We start from the raw sequence: 27,288 nt of genomic DNA on the forward strand, positions 1-27,288 counted from the left end.
ATCCTGTCAGAAAAAGTTTGGCTTTCCGGCTCAGATTTATTACAAACGGGACTCAGTTTTCAGGTTTACACAGTGTGAAGCTGATTCAAAGGTTTGGTTATTTAACTTCCAAGAAACACATGTAGAGACCTAGCAGGGTATCGATGAGGGGTTTCCCAAAACACAAACCTGCAGGACAGCTTCTTGATTTAGTTCCTAATGTTCACTGTAAATACAACATAGATTAAACTGATATTTTTGGTGGATTATACATAGACTTTTTGCAAACACTTTTATGGCTTAAAAACCTAATATAGTATAGTATAAATAGAATTTTGGGGTTGATTCTGATTTTCTTCTTTCTATGTCAGCTGTAGGTGGATTTGCTCAAATTCACTAAAGTCAGCTTCTGGTTTTAGTCACTTCCTTAAAACATATATATGAAAAAGCATTTCAAGAATAATAAATCATAGTAGTGGCAGTGCTCATTATTTTAACCCTTTCACACATAGTGGCCACTGCAGTGGGCAGCTAGTCAAAGGCTGTTTTCTTGTATTTGTGTCAGTGTTGATGGCACACTTGCACATAAACCACTACATTGGACACCAATGTGTCCCTCCATACCCTGCCACCCACTGGCTGTTTCATGTTACTATAGATGTATGATGTGTGTCATTGTAATTATTGTTATTTAACCCGTTCATTAAGTATTTTTATTCGTCTCTAGGCATGAAAAGATGAATAAAAATACTTAAGCCAAAAATCCTGATTGAGGTTGTCATAATTCATGCATGACAGTGTTAAAGAATGGCCTAATTATAAAATGTTAAAAGAATGTAAAATAGCTGCATAAATGTAACCATAAACAAATTGCTGTTTCCTACTTAAAAGGGTCTGTTTTTACTTTTTAAAATGCTTTGTAAAACCACATGAACACCTGCCATTGTTCTCTGTGTAAGAGCACACATGTCCCATTTCCCAGCATAGACACACACCAGTGCCCTTAAAAAAGCTGTCTCACATTCCCTCAGACATTGGCTCATCCGTGCTGGCACCTAAGCCGCACCCTAACCGCTGCCCAAATGCAGTGCAAGCTTAAAGATTTACACTGTGAGTTACTATCTTGTTAGAAGAGAAGTCTTCAGACCTGGCTAAGGTCTTTGGCACTTCGAAATGGTTTTTCACAGCTTCAAGTTGTATTTTTCCCCTTTTTCTTAGGAAAGGATTTGTGTCTCTGTCTATATAACATAGTGCATCACATCAGCCTTAACATTCTTAATCTGAACCCTTACCTCAAAAGCTGTTTTTTTTTTTTTTTGCATTCAATTTAAGGGAGTTAATTTTAAAATGCAGGGCTGGGGTTACACAGTTGGACAGTTTTAACCCTGTTAAACAGTCCAAACACTAAGTTAACTATTTTGCTTGGATCGTTTTATTCTCCCAGAAATGGCGGCCTTGTGACGCCTTTGCAGAGTATTTATGCAGGTGGTTGAATTCTTAAACATTACTGCACTGTGACCAAAGAGCTTCAGATGAATTTAGCCTTGTTATTTGTCCTGTGGTTAGTGTGGTTATTTGCATAAACTTTTACTGTTCCACTCTGTTTTTGAGAGGTTTAAAGTATTGTTGTGCTTGTTTCTGGTGTTTCCATGTTTGCGCTATTGACCAGGCGATGAAAAGCACCAAACCAAATAAGGCGAAGGATTTTGAGTCCCTTTCAATCAGACGTTTGTTAGAAACTGGACGCCACGTAATGGTGGTCCTTGTTTGGCAGCCAAAAACAGAAAAGTGCCAAGTGAGAGGGAACACAATTAGAGTTGGCTGGCTTAATCTCCTGAGTTGTGAGAAAGAACAGTTGAGATGCTAAAGGGACCAAAAGAAGGTGATTTTCTTGGTTAATCCAAGTTAATAAGTCTCATCGTGCTAGTTAGTGCTGGTGTGAACAGTAGTAGCTGTAACCAGGAGTGTTGATGACAGGATGTTACCATAATGTTGATTACTCCTCCTTGAACACATGATATCTGCATTGTGTTATTGTCCTTACAACGTTTTAGGTGTATGCATTGTCCTGCATCGCACAGTGAGCTAGCAAACAAGCAGCTCTGTTGCTGCCCATCCTAGTTAAAGTAAAGAAACCTTTCAAACCCTCCTGCTCCGGTGAAACGCAAAGGAATATGTGGAGCAAATGGCTCTCAACCATTTTGTGCTTATGGTTTAAAGAACAAACCTGAGCCAGCACTTTCTCCAGCGAAACAAGCTGTCAACAAAGGCGGCATTGTGCTCGCTGTACGCAACAGTCATGCTAACCTTTGACAAATGCCATCTTGTTACTTTAATCACATCTGAATGCTCCCGTATGGTCGAAATTATCCAATCAATTCATCACAGCCACCCAATCTCTGGCCTGACATTTTTTTTCTTTGGGCCAGAAGCTGGAAAGAGGGGAAAATTAGAGGGAATGTTTTAATGGAGAGGGTCATGGTTAACCAAAGGGAAGAGCTATAAACACAATACTGAAGTCAGAGTAGCCAACAACAGTTTCTGCTGCATCAAGGATCAAATATGAAACTGGTCAAACCCCAGTTTAAAGGGTTCAGAGTGATTTAGAGGGGTCTGTTACTACCACCACTACTCATCCTCGTCTCCTTTGTTTTCCTCGGGCTTCTTCTTCTCTTTCTTTTTTTTTCTTCAGTTCTTATAATAAAATTTATTTATTGCAAAGGAGCCATATGTAGAGTTTAGATTCCAGGAAAAGTACATGCAGTGAAAAACACAAGCAGAACAAGGTGATGCATAAATTCAGCATATGAATAAAGAGCCTTGGTGGATTTTCTCAGCGGCCCTGTAGCCAAAATATCTTTTTAAGCTCCATATTTTGAATTACATTTACAGGATAATGAAGCAGATTTCAAGGCTTGTTCTACTCGCTGTAAAGGGTTTTGGATACAACTTAAACTTTGGTGGTGAAGCTTGAAGAACATTACAAAACTGTTTTGTTGTTAATCCAAACAGCACAATAAATCTGAAAGCATTCCAGCTGGACAAATCACACAAGTCCTTGTCAAACATCCATTAAAAAGCCAAGCTTGGATGTGGACACGGAGAACATGGAAAGAACACAATACAGTGGGGGAATTTGTGGTTTTGATAGATTTTTCACGAGTACAAACCTGCTGCAATCACATAATTAAATGGCCACAATGAATAAATCTCTGGCCTCAAAGAAAGTTGTATGGTGATGACGATGATGGGGTAGAGGTAGATTTTTCTATCTATCAATATGTGCACACTCAGAACAAAGCAAGCAAAATCTCAATTATAGTTTATACTTTTTGGGGGCACATGTTGATTTTTGATGGTGTAAAAATACAGAAGTGATTATTTTGAGCTTTTTCTGGTTGGTTTGACAAAAAAATATTTTTGTTTCAGCCAAACTGCATCAGAGCTGCTAGCAGCACCATTACATAGACAGGGGATTCGTCTGTAGGCTACCAGACCTCTGTGTGTGTGTGTCTGTGTGTGTTTAGTTGCTGTGATTGTAACCAGCTGTGCTGTCGACTGGTGGCCTCACTCGTCTCCTCTGCAGATTCCACTGCAAGCGCGTGCAGAAACACACACACACACACACACACACCACCAGAGCTACTACCCGATTTCTAAACAAGGGATCTGGGCCAAAAGACTCCGCTTCACACACACATGCACACATACATTCTTTAACTCAGAAATCTCTGACTCGTCTGTACCCCACGGTCCTTCTTTCAAACACACTGACATTCAGTTTTCTATCACATGCTGTTCTTTTTTTCTCTGTCCCCCATCCCATCAACAATTTTCTGTGACCTCCCGCTCATTTCTCTCTATACACACACACACACACACACACACACACACACACACACAATCTGCAGGGGAGTTCATCCAATCAGGAACTCTTTATTCTAACCAGGAATGTTTTCGTGTCCCATGTGCTATAAACATAAATAGGACGATGTCATGTGATGGCAGCAGATCCCCATACAGTTTATTTTTCTGTTTACACACAGAAAACTCTGATTGTTGATTGGTTGGAATGAGAAGTTTGACCGAAAATAACAGATCAGGTCCTGAAAGCATTTGAACAATTGCTGGTATATGTGCTCTTTGTGCCTGATCACATGGTCATGGGAACATGGATATAAAGATGAAAGTTTGGACCTTCTTACATGAAAGCTTACATAATACTTTCATACACAACTCTTCATCTTCTGGCCACAGGCTCCAAGGCTCGTTGGATCTGCAGCTACTTTTTAAACTATACAACAAAAGTTTTTTTTTTTTTTAAAAAACAAAAATAGAAATGGGTATAAGGAGATGAGACTATCCTCCCCCAGAAATCTTCTTTTATAAGAATCAGAGCACTTTAACCTAAGTGGCTGTAGTTTGCTTTTCTTCATTTTCTATCTTAAAGACACTATGATGTTATGGTGCTCATCCTGAACAGGGCCACAAGTTTGGTTTAGTGTATGTACAAAAATTCAGACTTCAGACTGCTCTAAAATCCTGGTTTCCCAAAGTTGGGCTATATCATCTCAAACCAACCCACTTGGTGTTTAAAATCCTAAGTTTGTGAGGGGCAACCAATCAGACGAGAGGGAGACTTTAAAGGGAGAAGAGCTAAAAGGGTTCATTTCAGTCTGTGGATGAACTGTGGGTCTGCACTGATGCTCAATGTAAGATGCACACATTAGCAAAATTGGTTAGAGGTTTGGAGACGCTGTCTGTTCTGGAGGGGACGATCTGCAGAAAGGGCATTGAAGAACGTTCCTGCAGACCCGAGGAATCCTTGATCATATGAGAATCTGAGAAATCTAAAATATGTTTGTCTGTTAGACTCCCTTCTTTTGGTTTTGAAAAACAGTTTATTTTGACATGCAGACAAAAACAGTCCTTGCAGTGCATGTGAAGAGTTAAGAGAACTAAATATAATGGATCTAATAAAAGAGGCAACTGAGTTTCAAGCAACATTCAGCTCAGATGTCTTAGTGGTGACACTGAGGCTAAGCTACAGCATGTTTGTTCTTTAACATTTTGGGTTATAATAGAAGCAGTGTTTTCTGCCCTAACCGTAACCCCAACCCCGCCTACAGAACTATTAACTGTAACCACAGGGGTGGGAGCAAATGGCCTTTGTAATCAATCAGAATCGAGATGACAGCAGATGGATCATCAGGTAGAGCGGCACAAAAATGCTTCTTCATAGTTCAGAGAGGATACCTGAGAAACAGCTACTAAATCACTCTTCTTCCTCGTAATAGGTTTGATCATAGGCTCTGCCGGCTCAGGCAGATTCAGCACAGAGCAAAATCCGTCTCATCGCTCGCTTCGGTTATTTTGACAAGTCTGCATGTCTGCTGCCGGCCCGCTGACAGACTGCAACAGGCAGCTGCTGCTCTGCTTTCACAAGCTCTTGACTCATAGCTGTGAGGATAAACGGGGGAGGAAGAAGTCCAGAATGTGTAGAAAGTCTGTACTGACAATGAGATCGACTGCTCAAAACCAGATTACAGATGGACCAACTTCTAATGGTCTCATTTGATTATCTGAAGTACTTGCAAACAAAGAAGCTATGGGTGGAATGTGGCTTTATAGCAGTAGAAAGGCTGGTTTGGTGTTTTGAAATCCCGCTTTGGGGTCATGTCTTAATATCTGAAAAAATCTGGATGATGCAAGCTCAGAGAAGGGAGGAATCGAAAATGACTGTTTATGTGGAATTTTCCTTTCAGATCAATAGTTTAGCTGGGTTGGATTATGTTTCACTCGTTTTCCCTCTGTACATATCTGCTGGGTTTGGGATTAAGCCACACACACAAATTCCTTCGGAGACTCTGAAATACAAACCCAGTTTAGTCCTTTTTACATTTTTAGAGATTTCAGCCAAAGCTGAAGAGTTGTGATTACTGTCAGATGTGAGGAAACGTCCAGCGTTATACATGCATACATGTCTATGAATAACATGTGCTGATCTCACTTCCTTTAAATCCTGATTTTGGTTTTTTTATTTATTTTTTTTAAATGTTAGCAAAGACAACAACGTGGCTTTTTGCTCCATTTTTGTCTTTTTTTTTTTTTGGGTTTGCTAGTTACTTTGTGGCTGAAGTTCGTCCACCCATCTGTTATTTGTTGAGTTATCTTGAAGAGCGAGAAACAGATTTGTCTGGAATCTGGTGTACAGATTACTCCTGGCTTGGTTGATTAGATCTTTCTTTCAGGCTCATATCTCTGACTTATCGTTTTAGCTTCATTAAGATGTGGTTTTGGGCAAACAATCTCGAGTCTAACCACTACTCCTGCGGTGTGGTTTAAACTTACATAGCCCATTTATGCAAAATTAGGTAAAGTGTTTAATTTCTAGTTAGAAAGTTTAATGAGCAGTGCACTGACACGATTGATTCATGAACATTAATGAGACTGATGAACACTTATATGTCGAGTTAGAACTCGGTGGTGTGACTTTGTGTCTTTGAGCAATCACAGGACCTCCGTACAGAAACAACCAGGCCACAAGCTGGACTACATAGCACCTTGCAGCTGTGCAGCAAACTAAAGCATCTTAAGGAGTCAACTTTTTTTTTTATCATATTTGCTAATTGAATGTGAAGAATCTGCTGAATCGGCAGATGTCAGTTAATGTGGGCTGGATTTAGCTTAGCTTATCTGAAACTCATTTGAAACTTGTTATTAGTAACAATAAATCTTTTATAATTCATACAGCTACAAAGATGATGCTAAATGGGGACTGTACACCAAAAACACACAGTTTCAGAAGCAAACCAATAAGGTAACTTTCACTGGTTAAAGTTAAGGTTTCTGGCGCCGGTTAAGCTCACTGCACCCTTTCAAATAAAGCCATAAAAAGGCAAAAAAAGGAAAGTTGAGGTGTCTTATTTTTTCAACTAGAAAATTAAAACAACTGTTGTTCTCAATGCATCTAATGGCGTTTGTGCTTTAGAGATATGCAGAAGTTGTTCTTTGTCATTATACACATGTTCAGTTTCATTAGCGACAACCCCAACCACAAATGAAGAAAAAATGCATGCTTGACAATTCAAACTGTTTTCCTTCCAAAAATGTCACACAGGCCACATAAAAGTTGACTAACATGAAGGAGGGAATGTGAAGAGGCAATAACTCTGCAACTGAAATTTAGGATAAGCGTCTCACAGTGCGACTTGCTATTCAAATAGGAATGCAGCATGAAATGATGTGCTGGTTAACATGAAGACAAAACAGACTCAGAGCTTATAGATGGAAGTAAAATGCTTGGGATTCCAAAATCCAGTTGAGTTGTGGTAGCAGAAGCTTTTTGTGTATGATGTATCCTCCAGCTGTTACCATGACCGTGCCAAAGAGGACGTAGCGTGGAGACAAATAACGGAGCAATGACAGCCGTGTTGGCTCTGATTATCATTATACAGCAGACATGCATCCAACTTCCTGCCCAGGTTTATTAGATCCATGTCAGCACAGCAATGAACTTGCAAGCTCCTTAAAGTGAGGTTAAGGTTATGGCTCTACTATCACGTTTCTACAGTGATATTTTTTTTCATTTGTAAGAAAACTTTTTATTCAGCATTATAGCTGAAGCAAAAGCTGCACGTTTCACAAGGTGTTGACAGTTTTGTGTTCCCGGGAACTCGGAAAAACCGCATCGTTTCAAAAATAAATGGGCATCTCCTTTCTTTCACGCATGTGCATCAGCAGCAACATTAAACCTAAACAGCGGATCAAGATGCCTTTAAATGCCAAGTATAACAAATGCAAAGGTATGTGTGTCTTGTGACACAGTAATTCTGCAGAATATTCCCTCCTCGCTCCCCTCGCTCGTACATTTCCTGCCGTCAGTAAGGCAGGTTTGCTGATGCTTTTTCTTCTGATCCTGCAGGGTTTTTTCCCCATCTGGACTTCATTTCCTTCTCTGTGAATTTATCTGGCTCTGTCTCAGAGCCATCCTTTTTTTTTTTTTTTTTTTTTTTTTGGAAGGTTCTGACGCCCTGCATGCCTTTCTCTGCTCTACAGTTACACCATCATCAGCCACTGACGCCTTTCTATAAACATAAAGGCGCTCCAGCGTCTGTTACTGCTATCTGTCAGGGGGGAAAAGATTAAGCGGAGGTCAGTTTGAGAAGATATCTGCATTTGTCAGCTGTTTTTAAGTTCTTGAATAGAAGGAACACAATGTCAAAATGTAACGTGATACTTTTATCCGTAATCCTATTTTGATTATCGGGGACTCTGCACAGATTTGTTGGTTGTAGAACGTTTATAGTTTTTTAGAATTGTTCAAAATACGAATGGGATAATGCACGAAGATTCGTGGTAAAAAATCAACCAACATTGCGATCAATACGCAAAATGTTTATGTAAAAGTCATCCGAACATTATCTGTGTAATGCTTTTTTAAAATCAGCATTTTGGATTTTTGGTGAAAAATTAGGGGCAGTGCTGCCGAGCTATGCAGCTGTAGGTGTGAACTGTCTGCTAGTCACAGAACTGGGCGTCTCCAACATGTCTGTGCCTTTTGTAGCCTTTTTAATTACATTATCTTACAAATGAATGTCACCTGCTTTGAGGTAAAACCCATCCACGCAGTCTATGTTCTAGTTTTAATGAGTGGTTCGTTAATCCATTAATTAGCACTGATTAGCAGGTATGTGATCTGTGCAGAGACCCATACAGCTAATGTAGCTTGCTAGTGTTAGCCTATCATCTCTACACTGAGTCTGCAAAAAGAGCAGAGAGAAAAAAAAATGTTAATCTTATAAACTTTTATACTGGGGCTGCTGCTGCTTTCTTTGGGATTTGGGGAAAGCAGTGTTTCAGAACAGAAGCAGCTGATTTAATCATATTTTTTAAAGAAGCCATTATTTCTCTGGAACACGCTGAATAAAGAGCAGATTAAGATGTATTATTGTTTGTGTAACTGAAAAATGTTTCATTGGAATCCACTGTAATGCAATACATTTGAGAGAAGTCAGTTTTATTTATATAGGCCAATATTCCAAACAGCTGATTTTCCCCTGGGTTTCTCTTGCGCGCACACACACACACACACACACACACACACACACACACACACACACACACACACACACACACACACACACACACACACACACACACACACACAGTACAAGAAAGGGAAGAAACCTCCAAAGGAGCAACAGAAGAGGAATTCCTGGACAGAGCATGGATCTCGTTTCTTTACACACCTGTGGAGCTTTCATCTTATTTTTCTTGGGTGTCACTTTAAAGCTTATTCCTGCTGCCATGTGTGGGCAGTGGAATAAGCTGACGCAGATGACATTGACATTTATCTTGTTTCAATATTCACTGTGCTCTTAGCTTTTATTGGGTCTCTGCCAACTCATTAAAACGTTTGGCTTTCTTTATTGAAAATGTTTCACTTTGACTGCATCTTGTCGAGTGCAGAGCAGTTTTTGAACTTTAGGCTTAACTGGAAACTTTTTCCTGCTGCCCCAATGAGGCTGATGACAGAAATGAAAATGAACCTGACCAGAGAAAGAGCCAGAACATGCTTAAATACTACATTATACTTTTCTTTTTACCCAGTATTAGTATAAAACATAGATTGTTGGAGATTTAATAATGAGTGCTGCCCAAATACAAATGTTTCATTTACAAATGATGCATGCTCGACCATCCAGGTAAGGAAATCCCAAAAAGTTGATTGTGTTCATCTGGGCGTCGCGTTTTCAGTCGGAGAAATGTTTCGTCACTCATCCAGGTGACTTCTTCTGACTGAACAGACTCAACTTTTTGAGCCATCACGGTGTTAAAAAACTTTGCTTTCACTGCTATGAGTCCCACAGGTTAAGCACTTCAAACAAACACTGTAAAAAGTGGCTATCGCATTACTCGGGTCACCTCAGTGGGATGACTGCAAGTATTCGACACCACACATGCAGGATGAGGGGCCGCAGTTAATCACATCAGCCAGCAGGGCGGGCTTCTGATGAGAGTCACAGCTGGGGTGCTGCCAGGGAGACTGTTACCACGACGGACCAACAGGGGGATGTAATTGGGTCCAAATGTTTGTAATTCATCGAGTTAAGGGCAGGCACAAATTTTCCCTAAGGCTGTTTTATTATTTATTTTTTCTCTAACTTGAAGCAGCGCTAACTGTTTTATGTGAACTTTGCCCTTTAGACTCGTGCTTAAATATTACTTTCCTTGTCATGTTTTTTTTTTGGGTTTTTTTTGTTTTTAAGAAAGGGTTTGAAGGTTTTTTGTGGGGGTTTTTGTCCACTGGTCGGTTTTACAGACTATCAGATGTCATTTTACTCGACAGATTAAGGTTTCTGAACCAAATAGAAACGCAAAAAAGACCATTATAAAGTTTTAGTTTGAAAAGTCATGTTTTTAAAGCCTGGGGTTTTATTATCATGGCTTTTAGAAACTAGACACTACAAGTGAGGGACAGATCTTACTGAGAAGGTACAGGCAGGATGACCTGTAGCCATATATGCTAAAGGTCACACCATGTGAATCACAAGACAGCACTACCCTGAGGTATACGGAGCTCTATTGCCATAGATGGTGACCATAATTTGGAAAAAAAATCAGGCTGTGCTTAATAAGACTTGAAACAAGAGATTGAGACGTGAAAATATTCAGGCGAATGTCTACTGGACTGTTACAGCATCTGTGCTTCCTGCTTCCTGCTGCTTTTTGCACTTATAAGAATCACTCCTCATGACTCCTGTAAGTTGCGAGGAGCTTAGAAAGGATGCAAGTTTAAGGCACATCCTTGAGTTTTTTCTTAAGTTTGGCAATTTTTACTTGCATCTATAGCTACAAATGATATTCTGTGTAACATGGTATTTGACTTGAAGGTGACTAGATGTCTTTCTTAGGATCAAAAGATCTTAATAAATTCTCTAAAACATGACAATTTCCTATGGAGGTGTGTAAATACTGATATTATGGACAAAGGTTATGGGACAGATAAGAGGATTATTTATTTTCCTTTCTGGGGCAAATAAGATCATCATAAAAACTGCTGACAAATATAAAAAATATTTTCCCCGTGCACCTTTAAACTGTGTCAGAGTGGACAGCAGGGAAAAACTGACAAAAGATACACGGAAATATTGAGCTCATTGTAGCTGGTGCCGTGTTCACCTTACTGTATAGCGTATTGTATACAAGTAAGACTTACGACGTGTTGGACTGTTCCAGCTGTCAGAAGGTGCAAAAGTCCGAATCACAGTGTTTCTCCATCTACTTTCTCCACATACTGTGAATATAAAAATCCCAAACAATACATGACACTACATAAGCATCTGTAAAGAGGTTTATAGGATGGTCTGATCGATGCATGTGAGCCTCAGAGCCAGAGATTAGATTAGCTGTAAACTGTTTACACTGCAGGCGGAAGAAGGACTTCTCTGCTTTTATGTGTAGAAACTGATTCCTTCACCTGAGCAGAGCGCTGCCACATTGTAATAACACTCAGACCTTTATGATCCACTCTATATTATTATGACATACCATCCCTGTACTGTGCTGATTTGCACAGGCAGGATAGCCCAGACCCGGCATTTGTCATGTAAATGTCATCTCAACGTTCATTCAAATGTTTTTGCATCCGGGCCAAATGTAGGTCAGTGAGTCAGTAGGATCTTTGAATAGAAAGATTAATAGGAGGAGCTTAATGAGCAGTGCAGGTGATAAAGATGTTTGTATAGGAAGAGGAGGAGTACAGTGAGTGTGGACTCCTAGCAGACCTCTTCATCACCTTGTTCTTCTGTTATCTTGTACAGTTATTGTGAAGCAGTGTTTAAGAACATCTCGCCTCTGTTGTTTGGGTTATATCTTATGTCTAGCCAGGAAGGAGTGATAGGTCCAAAAGTATAAAAAGATTGGTTTATGGTTTTGATAGTTTGAAAGGTCTTTTTTAGTTCAAGGTTATTCATGTAGCATCAAATCACAACAAAAGTTCTTTTAAGATAATGTGTACTGTAAGGAAAAAAGCCCGATAGTGTTTGAAAGAGACCCCCAACAAACAGATGATTGCTTAGGCAACAGCAGGAAGGAAAAACTCCCTTTTAACAGGAAGGAACTTGGCAGAATCATATTTGTACTTTTTTCCACATGGTCAGCTTAATTTTTTTTTCTTTTTGTTGCCTGTCCCATTTGGCTCTTTTGCCATCAGAGTTATTGTCTAAAGGCAAAGAAAGATGCCCACGGATTTACTTTACCAAATGGACCATCCCAGCCTTGCCGTAATGGTCTATTTGATTCACCTTTTATTGTTTATTTTATTTCATTTTCACTTGCTAAATATGGGACAGATTTGACTGGGGAAAAGAAAGGGGAGAAAGAAAGAGGGAAAGAAAAACAGCGGGGAAGAGGAACGGTGATAAAGGGCAAAAACCAAAAACCAATAAAATAAGCAGACAAAAAATACATCTATCAATCACCTGGATCAGCTTAATTTCTTGCTGTAAATCGACAAGCCCGTTGCCTTTGCTTGTGTTGCATGGGTGTAATCAGACATTACAGGGGCTTTGTAGAATTAGAGATCAAATGGTCTTTCTCACATACATGTCAGTCTGGCAATGTCTAGAACAGTTCAGTGCTGCAATGTATGTGTGAGCTTCAGGGAGTGTTAGGTATTCATTTCAGTTGACGTGTTTTTTCAAGCAGTACTATGGACAATCAGAATTTTAACAGATTTTTTTTTTAACTATTGGTACATGGTCGTCTAACCTGGTGCCAGAAGACACTCCCACAGGTTTAACTCTTCTCTCAGATCTGTTGGGAGTGGTGATCCCATTCAAATGAATGAAAAAGCCAAAGAGTTTCACAGACTCCTGAAGTCTGTATGATCGTAACCTAATGCCACTGTATCTACAGCACTGCTCCTACAACCATCAGCTCACTTCCTGTGGTGCAAGCATGTTAGCTGATGCTTTTTAAAACATTTAATGACTGAACTACATCTTTTAGCTCTAACCAACGGTTTGGTGTTTTCTCGTATTTGTTATCAACTGTTGGTTGAGGTTGGTCATGACTTGGTCTTTGGAAAATTAAAAAACTGGAAGAGAGAAGCTGTTTTCTTCATTCCTGAGAAACCCTCTGTAAATATTTCCTTTCAGCTTGGATGCTCAGAGTCTTTAGTGTCCGACAGCAACAGACTGCTCATCAGAAACTGCATTTCCAGTGTGATGTTATTGTTGGTATTCTTTCCACGCTCTATACATCGGTATGCCTATTAACCTAATTATGCCTATTATGGTTGTAATTTGAGTTCCACTCCACTTCTGAGCTCTGCGCACGGTTTCACCTCAGGCTGGTTATAAACACACGTTTTTTTTCTGCTTGTCCAGAGCCAATAGTGTTTTGAGGCTTTTTTTCCCCTGATCGACCCCTTTATTGAGGAAAAAGGGCTTTCTGTTTGTAATATGTATGTGCTTCTATGTCCTCTTGGTGCTCTTCTCTAATCTGATAAAAAGTTTGACTAACTGTATTAAAGGAAATAAAAAAAATACAGCAAGAAAACAGGCTTTAATAAATCAAGATGAAGGAACAGAGCAAATGTCAGACTGGTATGAAGACCGTGACTGACAGAAAACCGACGGTCCTGTTTGTTTTCACATGCTGTTGTCTGTCAGTGGGAACCAGGCGAGATTAGCAGGATAGAAGACAGTCGAGCCGTGTAACTGCAGAGGACGTAGATGCTCTGTGGATCGAAATGTCCCACTCTCTTTCTCCTAAATGCAATTCTTTTCCTCCTCCAGGCAACAGACTCTCAGAAGCTAATGTGTGTGTTATGGGAACACTGTGCACTGCTGTAATGAGATTTTCACTTTACATCCAAGTTGCGCCGGCAGAAATGTTGTCGTTAATTTTGATAGTGTGATCAAAAATGTTATCTTTGTCCGTGTTTGCAGAGATTAGAGGGAAAAGTGTGAGGTTTATTATTACTGTACCTTTTAAGTAGAAAATGAGTGGGGATTTCCCCTGTGAAACCTGCCACAAAGAAATATGAGCAGCGAGGGAGCTGCTAACTACTGCTGCTTTCACCTCACTGCAGATTGTCTGTGTGGCTCTTTTCTCGGGAAAAGTGGTTGTTGAGTCGCAGCAACTCTTGTGCCTGTTAGAAAATGTGTTACTTTTATTATTGACCAAACTTTTGTTTTCTCAGATGATTCTGTTGTTTGAATGAATGTTCATGGTAAGTCAGACTAGTCACATTACATTTGTAGGCCAGATAAGCAGTCAGTCCATTAAAACGGTAATTCACAGATTAACCTGGTGTTAAGGATCAGCTTCACTATTGTTAATAGATGTTTAAGCCATATTTGAGAAGTCTTAAATTTAAAAAAGTGCTCTAGAAATCCCTTTTGGTTTCCAGAACAGCAGCAGACAGAGACAGTAAGGGTAAAGCTGGTATATTTCATAGAGCACTTAGCAAACTTAACTTTCCTTCAGGAATTCAGAGACATAAAAATGAAATAAATAAAGAGAGGTGAGGTTTAAAAGATCGCCACATTACATGTAGCGATTGTGTTTAGCTCGATGTTTATGTGGCTGTAAATTGTTTGGATTGTGTTTTTGTTTTGTTTTTTCTTCCTGGTTTAAAAACCACATTTTGTATCAGATTGCGAGCATGTGCTGATTGATGATCGCTGACTGATTGTGAAACCAATATTTTTATGACTGCTGCTGAAATTACACAGTGGCATGTCCCGATGAGTTAACATGTGTCAGGATCATACACTGTATATAAAAGATGGACGCTGATGTCACACACTTGTTTGTGAAGTCCCGTTTGGAAGCGATAAGTTAACCATTTTGGTTGTTGCTGCCTGGGACTTTTGAAACTCGAGCAGTCATATCTGAACCAGAGTGTGGAGTGCTCAGTTACAAGCCACAGGCTAGATTACTTGTCAGGTAATTCCACTAAAACAGGTAACATCAACACCACAGACAAGATCAAACAGTCCATTTCAGTGACTCTTATTAGCTGAGGTGAAGCAGCTAGCACCCACAGTTAGCACCTCTCAGTCAAAGCTGACTATGAGTAGTACCAGGCTGGAAACGTGTGTGCTTGTGTTGTAAATGTAGGCATTTTAAAAGTATTTGCGCATGTTTCTTAGGGGTTTTCTCACAAAAGAAGCTTGTTTGGGGTAAACCAACAATGGTAGCATTTCCAAAGTGAATGACCTTTACTGTTCCAGTATTTTTGTTTTAGTGGAAAGACCAATTAAGGATTTAGTTTTCTTCTATGCGGGATGGAAAGCTTCTCTCTGTGGTTACTAGACCTTTTAGAACATACAGGTTTTGACAGTGTTACTATTTTTATGCTGAAGTGGATGTGAAAAATCGGCTTAATGCTTCTCTAACCTTTGCAAATGCTCAGACCTTCACGGTTGAGGACGAGCATTTCTGACAGCATTACCTCTTTTCCTGCCCAGTTCGAGTAACTGTGAGAATCCGGTTAATTCTGCTGTAACCGTTGCAACTTTTCAAACCGAGGCCAGCAATAGGAATATCCAGATGTTTTCTCACAGATGCACGCTGATGTGCTGCCTTTTTTTTTTTTCTTCCCAAGCCTGCCTAGTTATCCATCAGTCACCACCACATCACTGAAGCTTCAGCCAAGTTTTCTTCTGGCTTCACGAGCTTCTATTTCAGCAGCTTGGTTTGTTTTGCTTTGAACTTTGAAATCTGAAACTAATTTGGAAAATCTTGAGTCTGCTTCTCAGCAGTGAAAATAAAAGCAAAAGGTCAAACGTGCTGAATGCCGTGCTGCTGGGCTTTTTGACAGCCTGAGTGGAAGCTGTAAAAGAGTGTTCATCACTAAGGTCACATGTTTGGCTGCTTGATGTTTGCTGCTGTCCACCCTCCTGGGAACCTAATAAGGGTTTTACGACTCTGTGTTTCTGTCTGAGAAATTGGATTTAAGTGCAGCCTTTGGCCTCTCTGTGCTTCCACCTGAGCAGTGACGGGCAGCAGAGATGATTTGCTCCGATCTTTGCTCAGTAGATGGCAAGTAACGACATGCAGGTCAAGAGAGTTATCATTAGAGAAGAATGGATGCTGTGCAAATGTTCATACTTTGAAATGGCAGTGAGGGGGGGGGGAGCTTCCTCTACAGCACCAATAGCTGGTATCGAATATAATTACCCAGGTTCACTACTTCATGGCTCCTCATGGTGGCGCATTTAGTCAAATGAAGATAAAATGAGCAGAACTTTGCTAATTAGCAACACAGAAGATGAAACGGTTGGGGAACAGTGAAGAGAAGGACAGTATGGGCTTATTAATTGAACTGACGCATTAAAAATGTCTGTATTTTAATAAGTACATTTTCATCGGAGTATGAAGTATTGCAGAATCGTTGAATCTTGTTATCGTGTAATGCATCATGATAGTATTTTTTCATGTTTCTCTTTCACCTTTACTTAAAACATTCAGGTGAAATTTGATTTATTTGCTTTCTGTCTGCGTAATTATTGATAATTTACCTCTTTGATCCACAGACGTACATCGGTTCCATCCTGGCAGCAGTCAACCCTTACCAGCCGCTCCCTGGCCTGTATGACCGACCCGCTGTGGAGATGTACAGTCAGCACCACCTCGGTGAAATCTCCCCGCACATCTTTGCCATCGCCAATGAGTGCTACCGCTCGCTGTGGAAGAGGCTGCAGAACCAGTGTGTCCTGATCAGGTGTGTGATCTGTTTTTGTGAATGTATTTTATTTGTTTTTGAATCTCCAGAAGTTTTAATGGATTTACAAAAACACAGCAAGGAGTTGAAGCAAACTCATGTAAAGTCTAGTGGCTACTAGAGAGCAGAGTGTGAAACGTTGGAGTATTTTAAATATTTCGTTATTGTTTTACAACTTTTGCAGACTTGATGGTTCACATTTAGAATATCAGCACCATTTTTGCCTGAGGTTTTATCAAGCATCCTTATTGGTCCTTTGAATAACCCCCCCACAGAGTACCAAACTCCTTCATCTGGTTTCAAGTCTCCTCAGCGCTTTGGCTGCACCTCTGAGGATCTTTCTCTCTCTCACACACACACACACACACACACACACACACACACACACACACACACACACACACACACACACACACACACACACACACACACACGCTCTTTCTATCGCCATCCTCTGTCTGCTCCCTTCCGTCCCAACATCCTTCCTCTTTGATTTCAGTCGGACAACTTTCACGTCGACTGTGGCTCCATTGTTCAGTCGACACACACAGACGTTCTCTTCCTACTAAGTTAAAAAGGAGCTATTTTTGTAACTCAGATATGATAATATTTGGCTGCTAATTTAGTGAAGGACGGATACAGGAGTTGTGTCTGAGTTTAAGTGCGTGGGAATTGTTGTTAGTTGTCATCAAGGTATCCTGAGTACGTGGCCATTCAACTTCCTGTTGCAACATTGTATTGTTGGCAGCAAAGTAGTTGTAAAGAGGAGCAAATAAATTAAGAGCACAAAAAGGGTGGTACACTACACAGAGATTATTGAGCCAGAATGGCTCTATCAGCTTTTCCTGTGACAGTTTTCTCATTAGCTGTCGTAGTTAAGAGTTGAGAGCTTAAAATTCTAGTTTCACATTTCTGTTTCTTCCATTATGAAATGCATGTCATGTTTTCATCTACAAGACAGAGCATATTAAAATGTGTTGAGAGTTGGAAACTGAAATCTCCATATTTCTGAAGACTGTTTAGAGATAGTATCTGAAGCAGAAAGAAATAAACATGGTGCTGGAGAGGAGTCGTGTTCGGAGAGTCTCAGTCTGCTGCTTCAGGCAAAAGTACTGCAGTTTTCTTAGGATTAGCCGGCATTAGTTTACAGCCTTGTTTGGTTCGCTTAATTGGCGTTGGGGATAACGAGGCACACATGTTTCCTTTAAACTTGAACCGGTTTAAGTTTGTGGGGAAAGCAGAAAGTTAAGTAGCTGGGATTTTGTTGTTTGCATTACACATTAATGAAACATTAATTAGCGATTATGTTTAATTCCTTCTGTGTTGCTGATGGTTTAAGTTGCACCTCTATAGTCATCACCATTGAGGGCCTGACCATCTACCACACAAAACATCTCTATGATCCACATCACTCACATGATTTGTCAACCAAAATGTCAAGTGGAAATTTTCACCATGACTCATTTTCACAGCCTTTTCCAAAAGCTGCCACTGTTGCGCCCAAACTTAGAAGGCATGTTGTTCATGTTGGTGTGCTGGGAGGAGATCTCACAAGAAATTGAAATATTGGCAGATGCAGCCTACAGATTCTGTCCGCTCTGAATGTCTTCCCATAAAAATAAAATTTAGCTAAGAATCTCTTAAAGTGTGAGTTGGCTCTTAAATGAGGAGGAAGAGACGGTTCAGTGCTGGCGTCTGCATTGCACTGGTGCTGGTGTCCCATCACCTGGATCATGAGGTAGCATTTCATCTGGCACTCTCTTCAGCTCCACCATGGAGTTATTATCAGTCATTCTATAAATTTAATTTCTATGTCCCAGTAACATAAAGGTTATAATTAAGCTTAATAACTGCAGAGAGACATGAAAAAGATGGTTGCTCCATATAAAAACAGATTTTGGCTTACTTGCTGCAGCACATGTAAACACATCATTTGATCTGTGCCAGTAACCTTGCATGCATTCAAGTTTTTTTTTTTTTATTAAAAACCAATGATGACCATTTTTAATCCTAACTTACAAAATGAATGGGAATACTTCCCTGTGCTTGTGCACGGCATGCAGTCTCACGTGTTCTGTCTGTCGTCTTCTGGTCTGATGATGTATTTGGGATACAGAAATTCTTTTGTCTGGCACGATGTTGGTTAGTGGGAAGAACATGCGCCATGGTGCACAGAGCGAGGCGTAAACACAAACGTTGTAGTGGCGCTACAGAAAGTCCTGAGCCACACAATGCTGTCACTTTGTTAACGAGTCGTATCGCTGCTGTGGATCTGCTTTGTGTTTGTCTTCATCACCTTTCGCTTTTCAAGAAAAATCATTTGTTGTTTCTTGTATATTGGACAAAACTGTGGAACATTTTTAACAAAGGGGAACAGAGCTTGTGAAACGTTTTAAATTCACCACAGAAAGTGAAAAGTTGAAAGAAAAATAAAGCCTACAGTTCAGTTGTGTAATTTTTTTCCATGACAGCAAAGCAGCATGTGAAGTCATCCAGGCCAGAGAGGACAGACCGCAGACCACAGCCGTAACCTTTAGCTGTTGTCTCAGCTAAAACACAACCTGATGGTTTTCTGTCTGTTAAAATAGAGTAAATGACACACTGAGCTTTCCAAGGTACACTCTGCACTGCTTGATTATCCTCTTCTAACTCTGATTGGTTTCGTATTCCGAATATTTTGAGGTTCGATGTTGCAGCTTTTTATGCGCTCCATTGTCTTAAGAATTCAGCTGGTTACAATGTTGCGAAATAGGAAATGAGGGTGATTACAATGAAAGAGCGCAAACACTGTCGTCTGACAGCCTGACCACTATATGCTTAAGGTTATACTTAGCAATATACTTAAGTTTACGTACAGAATTTACTACTACTCTTAAATAACTTGTTTTAAACTACGGTACCACCAGAGTTTCTTTCTTTTTTTCTTTTGGACCCCTCAGGCAGGGAAGTTTAAGACTTTCACTTCTAAGCACTGGGTTTGTTTTCTGTCAGTGTTTTACTGCCTCTGAGCTGCTAATTAGCTGCTAATTGTTACCCTGAAGGTAGACTTTTAAACTTTGCAAAGGAATAAAACGCTTAGGTTAAGGGTTATAGACTTGGCAGCGCTTTGTGAAAAACACATACAGATATCTATTTTTCCACTGTGAAACTGTAAAAATCAAACAGACGATCTTTGAATTAAAACAAAATTCAAAAGCTAGAAAAATGTTCTGCACCACCTTGTGTTTCTCCTGAGGGCCGCTGCTGGCTGTGTGGGCCGACTTTTTGACTGAGGATCAGAACTGAGGCTGTTTTTGTCATGCTCTGTGGTGGTCACTGAAAACACATGATGCCCTCTCTGTAACCACACAAAAATAATTCTGAGTCATTCAACATCATATATCAAACGATATCATTTAATTAGTCAACACAGGATCCATTAAGTGCAGTTATTAATGAGTGGCAGTCATGGCAGTGAAGAAAGACCTGAGTGTTTAAATACTCGCCTCTCATATGTGATCTCCCACTAAAGCAGTTTATTTCTAACTTTCTAACCACGTCCGATTGGCTGCAGTGTGTTGAACTGGGTCAAATTAAATGTGACTGAATTACTGACTTTACTGTACTTGCATTTAAAAAGATAATTTAAATGCATTTCAGTGGCAAAGAGTGAGACGACCAATACTTGAAACCAGATCACTGACGCAGTCGTTGCCCTCCATGACAGAGCCGACTGCAGACTTTTTACAGGCAGGTTTTCAGGCTCATAAAGGTCGTATTTTTGATACCCTGAAGTTAGACTTTGGGTGGAGGATCATTTTAACACAGAGTCGAAGTCCTGCCCAGCTGCCGCAGTACGTGGCATGGTTCACAATGATCTCTGACACCCACACACATTTCTCCTGCAGGTCCCCCAAAATCACCAAAGCGGTCTCGGTGCAGACCCTCATAAAACATGTAACATGCCAGCACCTCCACCCATACACAGAAAGGTTCGCTTCATGGTGTGTTTGAGAGAGAGAGGGAGGAAGAAGAGCTATAAATCGCAAGCTGGCACTTTCAGGCGAGGCAGGAAGCTTCTCTCACTGGATTTAGGGATTGTGGGTAATCAGATCCAGTCAGGGGGAGGCGAATGAAACAGAAGCTGGTGTAAAATAAGTGGAGGAGGAGAAGGAGGAGGAGGAAGAGGCCAGCTCTAACACAAGGCCATCTGCTCATTAATGCTCATAAATGCCACTCTGCATTTTCAATTATGCGGGTACCTGCCTACATCGAGCCACATTGTTTTAATGGAAGCCCCCCCTTTGAGCTGGTGCTGCAGATTTCAGCAAAAATGCCCTCCCCACCGCCAGCAAAGAAAATCCTGGAAAACCTCCAAACGCTCGCTGTGCACAGAAGATGCCACCATGGCAGGTTTAAGTTTGGATAATAAAGCAATAAACCAGAGATGCAGACCTCTAATTCACATTTTATTAGCTAATTCTCTCCATTTCTTATGAACCTGATTTCTTTGTTGGCTCAGTAGCATTCTCACAACTTTAGTGTTGCAGAATAAGCCATGCCTTCATCAGAGAATTGTATTAACCACGCCCTAAATCTAAATATATATACGTCTATATCTAAATCTAAATGGAACACGAACAGGTGACTTCTATAAATTCAATCCTTGTACAGTATTTGGGACTTGCATGTATGGAGGTTACTGCCGGGACAGGACTTGACTGACCTGCAGTAAACACTGACCTTGACCCTGTCCGGCTCTACTGGGATGAACTTGGAATGCAGACTGTGAAACACCTTATCACACAGTAGAAGTGATGGACCTCATTAATGCTGTGGATGAGACCAAGCCTTTGCAGGCAGGTTCCAACATGTGAATGAAAGATTAAAGGCAGAAGAGTGGAGGCTGTTAGAGCAGCTCACTAACACTCATGTTATTGGTTCAACATTTACAAATGGTCATATTAAGCAGACAGCCAGGGTGTTTGAACACTGTAATAATCGACAGTCAGAACAAGTTTGTCATTTAAGAACAAAACAAAAGCTAGCACACTCATGCCTGAAGCTTCAATACAATCAAACTTTTTCATTTGCAAACTTTGGCTTGTTGGGCTGCTTTTTTTATGGCTAGAAAGGCTCGAATTTTTAAATTGCAAAGCTGTCGAGGTGTTTTTCTGCCCAGCCTACAGGTTCCCTCCCCCAGCAGTTTGTTTCTGACCTCCTGACCCATAGGTGGGTGCCGGGTCAAACCCAATAGTCTCCAGCCTTGTTAATTATTCAGGCATGTGGGGGTCACAAAAGCCCTGCAGCAAAGCCTTATGAAAACATACCTGAGAGGGTTTCTCTTGGGATTCAGCAGGATTTCTCTGTTTCGCCTGCTTTGAGTGTCTGACACATAATTTGTGACCAAAGGAAGGAATGGATCACAGCAAAGGAAGAGAGCCTGGTGGAGCGGAAACATAACTAACTGTGCAGATTTAAGTGTAACATGAGACGAGCAGTTTTCTAAATGTGAAATTTTATGGTGTTTGCGTTTTATCAGTGTTTACATGTAGAAATAAGCATCAGTGCCTTTTCATGAGTTTCACGTTAAATAATGACGCATCCCAGGTAACTTAAAATACTCGTGAGATCCTGTTAAAGATGCTCTAAAAGCTGGGGAAGGTTTTAATCATTCTTCACCATCTGTGGGGGACATCCAGACAGGACTGGTGACCTGATCCTGGATGCTGTGGAGGAGGTTGGTGTCACATGGAAGTAAAGGCTGTTGCAAACACTGGTAGGGTAAGAGGCGGTGCTGCTATAGGGGGCATTAGTGCTTGAAGAAAAACACCTTGAACTCAGTCCATTGTTGGATAAGTAAGCAGCAGAGACTGGATCAGCACAGCTGTCTGGGCTCAGATTGAAAACTCCAGCTGTGGGTATTTTGACATTAGTCTGACGCTGGGCTGGAAGAAAAAGGTCTAATCCCTTATACAGGGTTAGATTTTTAGCACGAGTCGCACTTCAGTCTAAGCTCAGGCTTAGCTGCACTTCACTCTGATAATCAGACTAAACTTTCTGAGTTAAGCCCCGCTCCCACTGCAACATCTGCAGACGTCTGGTCAGCCTATCATCACGTCTCTTATCTAATCTCAAACTGTTCACACACAAGAAAGCACTCAGCCAAACAGCACAGTGTAAATATGCAAAAGTTTGTGTTCATACATAGACTGTGTAGTGCAGGAAATGGCTTTGTCTTCATATACGTTCTATTAATACAGTGTTCTCACACCTTTCCCCCGTCACACATCACCAGCAGCCTCTTTTATCAACTTTAGCAACTTTTGGTCTGAGATTTGATTTTGTTTGGATGTCGTGAGCTGTAAGGATCCAGTGTGATCAGTGTTATTGGATGCTGCCATTTATAAATTACCCACAATTTTATGTAATGAATGATGCATTTGTTTTTAATTGGCCTTCCGATTATCAACTCCAAATGGTAATCATGTGTTTTTGGAGTTTCTAACAAGTATTTCTTTCTTGAAAAATGCATTTTTTTTTCATGCAATAACCTGTATACCTTTATCACTCGCACGTCTACACTTCTTATCATTTGATAGTGTGCAATGTTGCAGTAATCTAAAACAGGAGGCTTTGTGTCATGAAGATGAAGGAGGTCCTCACCTGTTTATAAATCTGTGTATTGAGGAAGAACAGAGACTCGCTAAAGACAATAAAACAAAATATTTCCCTCTAAGTGTTTTAGTTTTTATATTTCTGGCTGCACATTATTTCTTATTTTAATTCTCGATTTTTACATGTTTAAAGTGACAAAAAATGTGAAGTGTAGTTAATTCAGCATTGTCTTAAGAATTCATAGTATGATTTACTAAAATGTGCTAGTAGGTCAGTTAATATTTGCTTTACTGTCAACATGTTGGTTAAAGGAATGCAAATGTTCCAGATCCTCTGGACACCCCTAACTTACACAGCAGATTAGAAACAACAATAAAACAATAAATATAGAGTGTGAGACCATCTGAACGTCCCATGATGCAATGTGGTCGAGTTATTTACTGTAAAAGGGTTAATAGGCATAGACAGGGTGAGATATAATCAAGTATCTGTTGAACTCACAGAAGTGTGTAAGTGTGTAGGACATGACGTGCAGAGGTGCCCGTCGAACCTTACAAGGTGCATTCCACACCAGCTCGACAAGTAATTTAATCTTAATCTTCTTTTATGAAAACAGCTTCTATCGGTCGATGAGAACATTTCACCTTTTTGTCCCAGTGAAAAGAGCCAGTACATTTCCCAGATTCAATTACTTGTGTAGACAGATTTTTTTTCTCTTCTCTCTTTGCGTGTCGCTCCTCATCTCGGTTTCTCTTCCCTGCTCAGAAACTCTTTCACTCTCTAGCAGAAACTGAGGCTCTTTGCCTCAGTACAAAGAGTCTGAGTGAGGTCCAGAGCTGTGGAGGCAGTTCGTCCAACACAATCAGTCGCCTGGCTGCAGACTCCCTCCTTCCTGCCTGTGGGGGGGCTTTTGCCTTGGGTGGCAACAACACGGGGGGAGCCAGGGATTAGTACAAAAGCAGGGTGCTGTATAGCTCCGTGTGTGTGTGTGTGTGTGTGTGTGTACCTGTTTAGGCATCTTTGTGGGTGTGTGGGGCTCTCTGCCAGAAGTCTTTTAGGTGACTTGCGTTTAACAGGCCTTTTCTGATTGGCCCATTTGTGTAGAAGAAGTTATTCAAATGAGTCACATGTGAAAGCCTTTAAAGTTTGACCTGCTGCTGGTGAGACGCACTGCTGAGATCTGCCGTTTGAATCACTAAAACTTCATTTTCCACCTTTTTTAACTTCAGTCTCTTCTGTCATAACATCGACACTCATGCGCTGCCTGTTCATGTCAGAAGTTATTGCAAGTCACCCAGAGAGTTTATGTTATCTCCAGTCCTGTTCTGTGTCCATCAGGAATGTGACACTGACTTTAAGGATGTGGCCTCTCCTGCTACAAGTTCAACTTTATTTATAAAACTCTGCAAAAGCAAGCAGTGTTTCCCAAAGCACTGTCCAAGAGACAATGACAAGGCTGTCAAAGCTCTGCTTTTTAAGATGACCCACAAATAGGTTCTCTCACTACTTTGTTGAGGCAGTTTCACATAAATAAGGTTTAAACATTATTTCTAGTTGTACATTTCATCAACTAAAACGCTGTAACCCAAACCATAAACTTTTCCTAAAACCAACAAAGACTTTTTAAATGCCAACAATAAAAGTAAAATTAAAAGCATTAAGGTCCAAAAAGTGAAGGTTGCTATGAAGTTTATGCTCTAAATAATTTGAATTTAAAATACTTTAAATTTATAGATCCAAAATATGCATTAAATGCATGTTAAAGGGATTTTATCCCTAAGCTGATAATCACTCATAATATTTGTAATAGAAAGTTAAATATCTGAATAATGTTTTGCAGTCTTTAGATGTAAATGAGATGGTATCTTTCCACTTTCCCACATACAAAGTCATCTGCAGACATGTCGAATAAAAGAGAAGTTCAGCAGGATGGCTGTCAGATCACCTGGTGTAGTTGTCGGGTAACAAAGAACATTTGTGCGTTATCAGATTAGCTGTCAGTGGTAGGCGAGGTGATGTAAAGAGCATGAATGTTTTTCATGGTGCTGTGACTGTGTGGTATGTCCATCAGGCCTCTGAACCACCATAATGCCTCGAGAGGACGATCTGTTGTAATGCAACCCTGTCCATATGTTTCCCACTGCCTCTCTTCAAGTGGAATTTCCTCAATTTGCTGCCAGCGTCATTATATAAAGCATGCATCCAATTAGTTTCCAAGGTGTTGTAATATTTCTGTAGTATCTGCTTGGATTGTGGGCTTATGAGCAGAGGACTTTAGTCGACCTTTAAGTCTTTGCCTCTTCGGTAATGTGCAGATTCTGAGAGGATTATTTTAAATGAAGGAAAGAAAGTCGGTTACAGATGATCATAATGTGAAAAATAATTTTTTGATATATCAGTTATTTAGTTAACAAAGTTAAAGCAGATGTATTCACTTCGAAGTATTCAACAGTGTCAAAGTTTTATACCAAAAAAAGATTAAATTCCCAATTCTTTGTGCCAAAACTGACTCCGCCCCCCAGAGCTGTTGCTGATTGACCTTTTTCTAGTCAGCTAACAAGTTTAATGGGCTGTTTTAATGCACATAAGATCCAAGTTACAACATCCTTGTACTGAACTCTCAGCCTGACTTATGTTAGATGAGCTAGAAAAACAATGAAAAATGAAAAAGAAGAACGTTACTGTAGCTGAACTAAGGCTAAAAAAATATCCATGAATGTTTTTAGTCCCATCCTTAGTTTCTTTCAGGCTTTTTTCTCCTCCCTGCATACAAACCAGAACACAGAAACACGTCTGTTCAGTGGTGAAGGAGCTACCAGCAGGAAAAACCACATGTCAAACACTGTGATCTCTCTGAGGGGAGTCACCCAGCCATTATCCAAATGAAGAGTTTTCTTCCTAAATAAAGTCCCATCTACTGTCACCAAATGTTTGCAGATGTGAGAGAAACTCTCATTTAAAAAAAAAAGGATGTTTTGAGGTGTCGTAAACAGGATTTCATAACAAAGGCAAACAAGCGTGCTGTGGTGCTTCCTCCTCGGGGGTTAGGTCACATAGCAATTTCGGCCCGCAGACATTTAATTAAGGCTCCCACCCAACAAAAACACATTGAAGATATGTTGAAGATAATGGTTTTCACATTATTTTCACTCAAATCTAGAAGCAATCTTGTAACTCAGGGGTCATCTTGGAAATGCCTCTGGGCATCTATCTACTGCCTAAATGAACAGAGAGGAAGCCAGAGCTTTCATTTCCATGTTCAGTGGGACGCAGACACTGCGTGAGTCACCAGTCAAATCAGATCTTTTTTTTTAAAGGCAGCTTAAAAGGTTTGATTAATTTTTCTTTGAATAAAGTTTAAAAGTTTCATCACATTCTGATTTAATTATTCAGCCCAGATCTCCAGCTCATCCCACCAAACTAAGTAAAATGATAAGTATTCTCGCCTATATCTTTATATTGATTTAAAAGTAAAGATGCCAGCAACCCATAGACTGTATATAAAAGATGGATGTAGCCACGGTGCCATCCCACAGTTTTGAAGCCCCTAACTGAGCTTTTCCATTTTAGCTTCGCTGACATTCAGATATCACAAAGGGACACTTCTTACTTATAAAGTGTCAGTTTTTCAGTCAAAAGATTGGCCAGCTGCTTTATTATCCCCATGGATGCTGATGGGAGCAAATCATGATCCAAATTATCCTGATATGTCATTCACAGATCCAGCCCATAAACTCATCAGTGTTTACTGAGGTCACAGTAAATAACTGAGGGTCATTTTTCCATAGACTTCTATGCATTTACTTCTTTTTGCATCCAGAGGTGTCGCCCCCCGTTTGTCATTTCTATAAGTGCAGGTTTAGGTCAATTCTACATTTATTTCACAGACTTGCAAGCTGCATCCGTCTTTTACCTACCAGTAGCATATTTATAAATTGAGCTATTTGTATATATCAGAACTATTTTGTTAT

At 40.2% G+C, this 27,288-nt stretch overlaps 1 protein-coding gene across 1 annotated transcript in view; it reads left to right on the forward strand.

Moving 5' to 3' along the window:
* The window catches only part of myo10 (myosin X), a 122,155-nt gene that overhangs the window by 52,826 nt on the left and 42,041 nt on the right, over window positions 1-27,288 (forward strand). Inside the window, exon 4 of the mRNA XM_026149129.2 lies at window positions 16,533-16,720. Coding sequence (XP_026004914.2) covers window positions 16,533-16,720 — 188 coding nt within the window. The remainder of the gene's footprint in view (window positions 1-16,532; window positions 16,721-27,288) is intronic.

Source organism: Astatotilapia calliptera, chromosome 18, assembly GCF_964374335.1.
Source record: "Astatotilapia calliptera chromosome 18, fAstCal68.1, whole genome shotgun sequence".
Taxonomy (NCBI): domain Eukaryota; kingdom Metazoa; phylum Chordata; class Actinopteri; order Cichliformes; family Cichlidae; genus Astatotilapia; species Astatotilapia calliptera.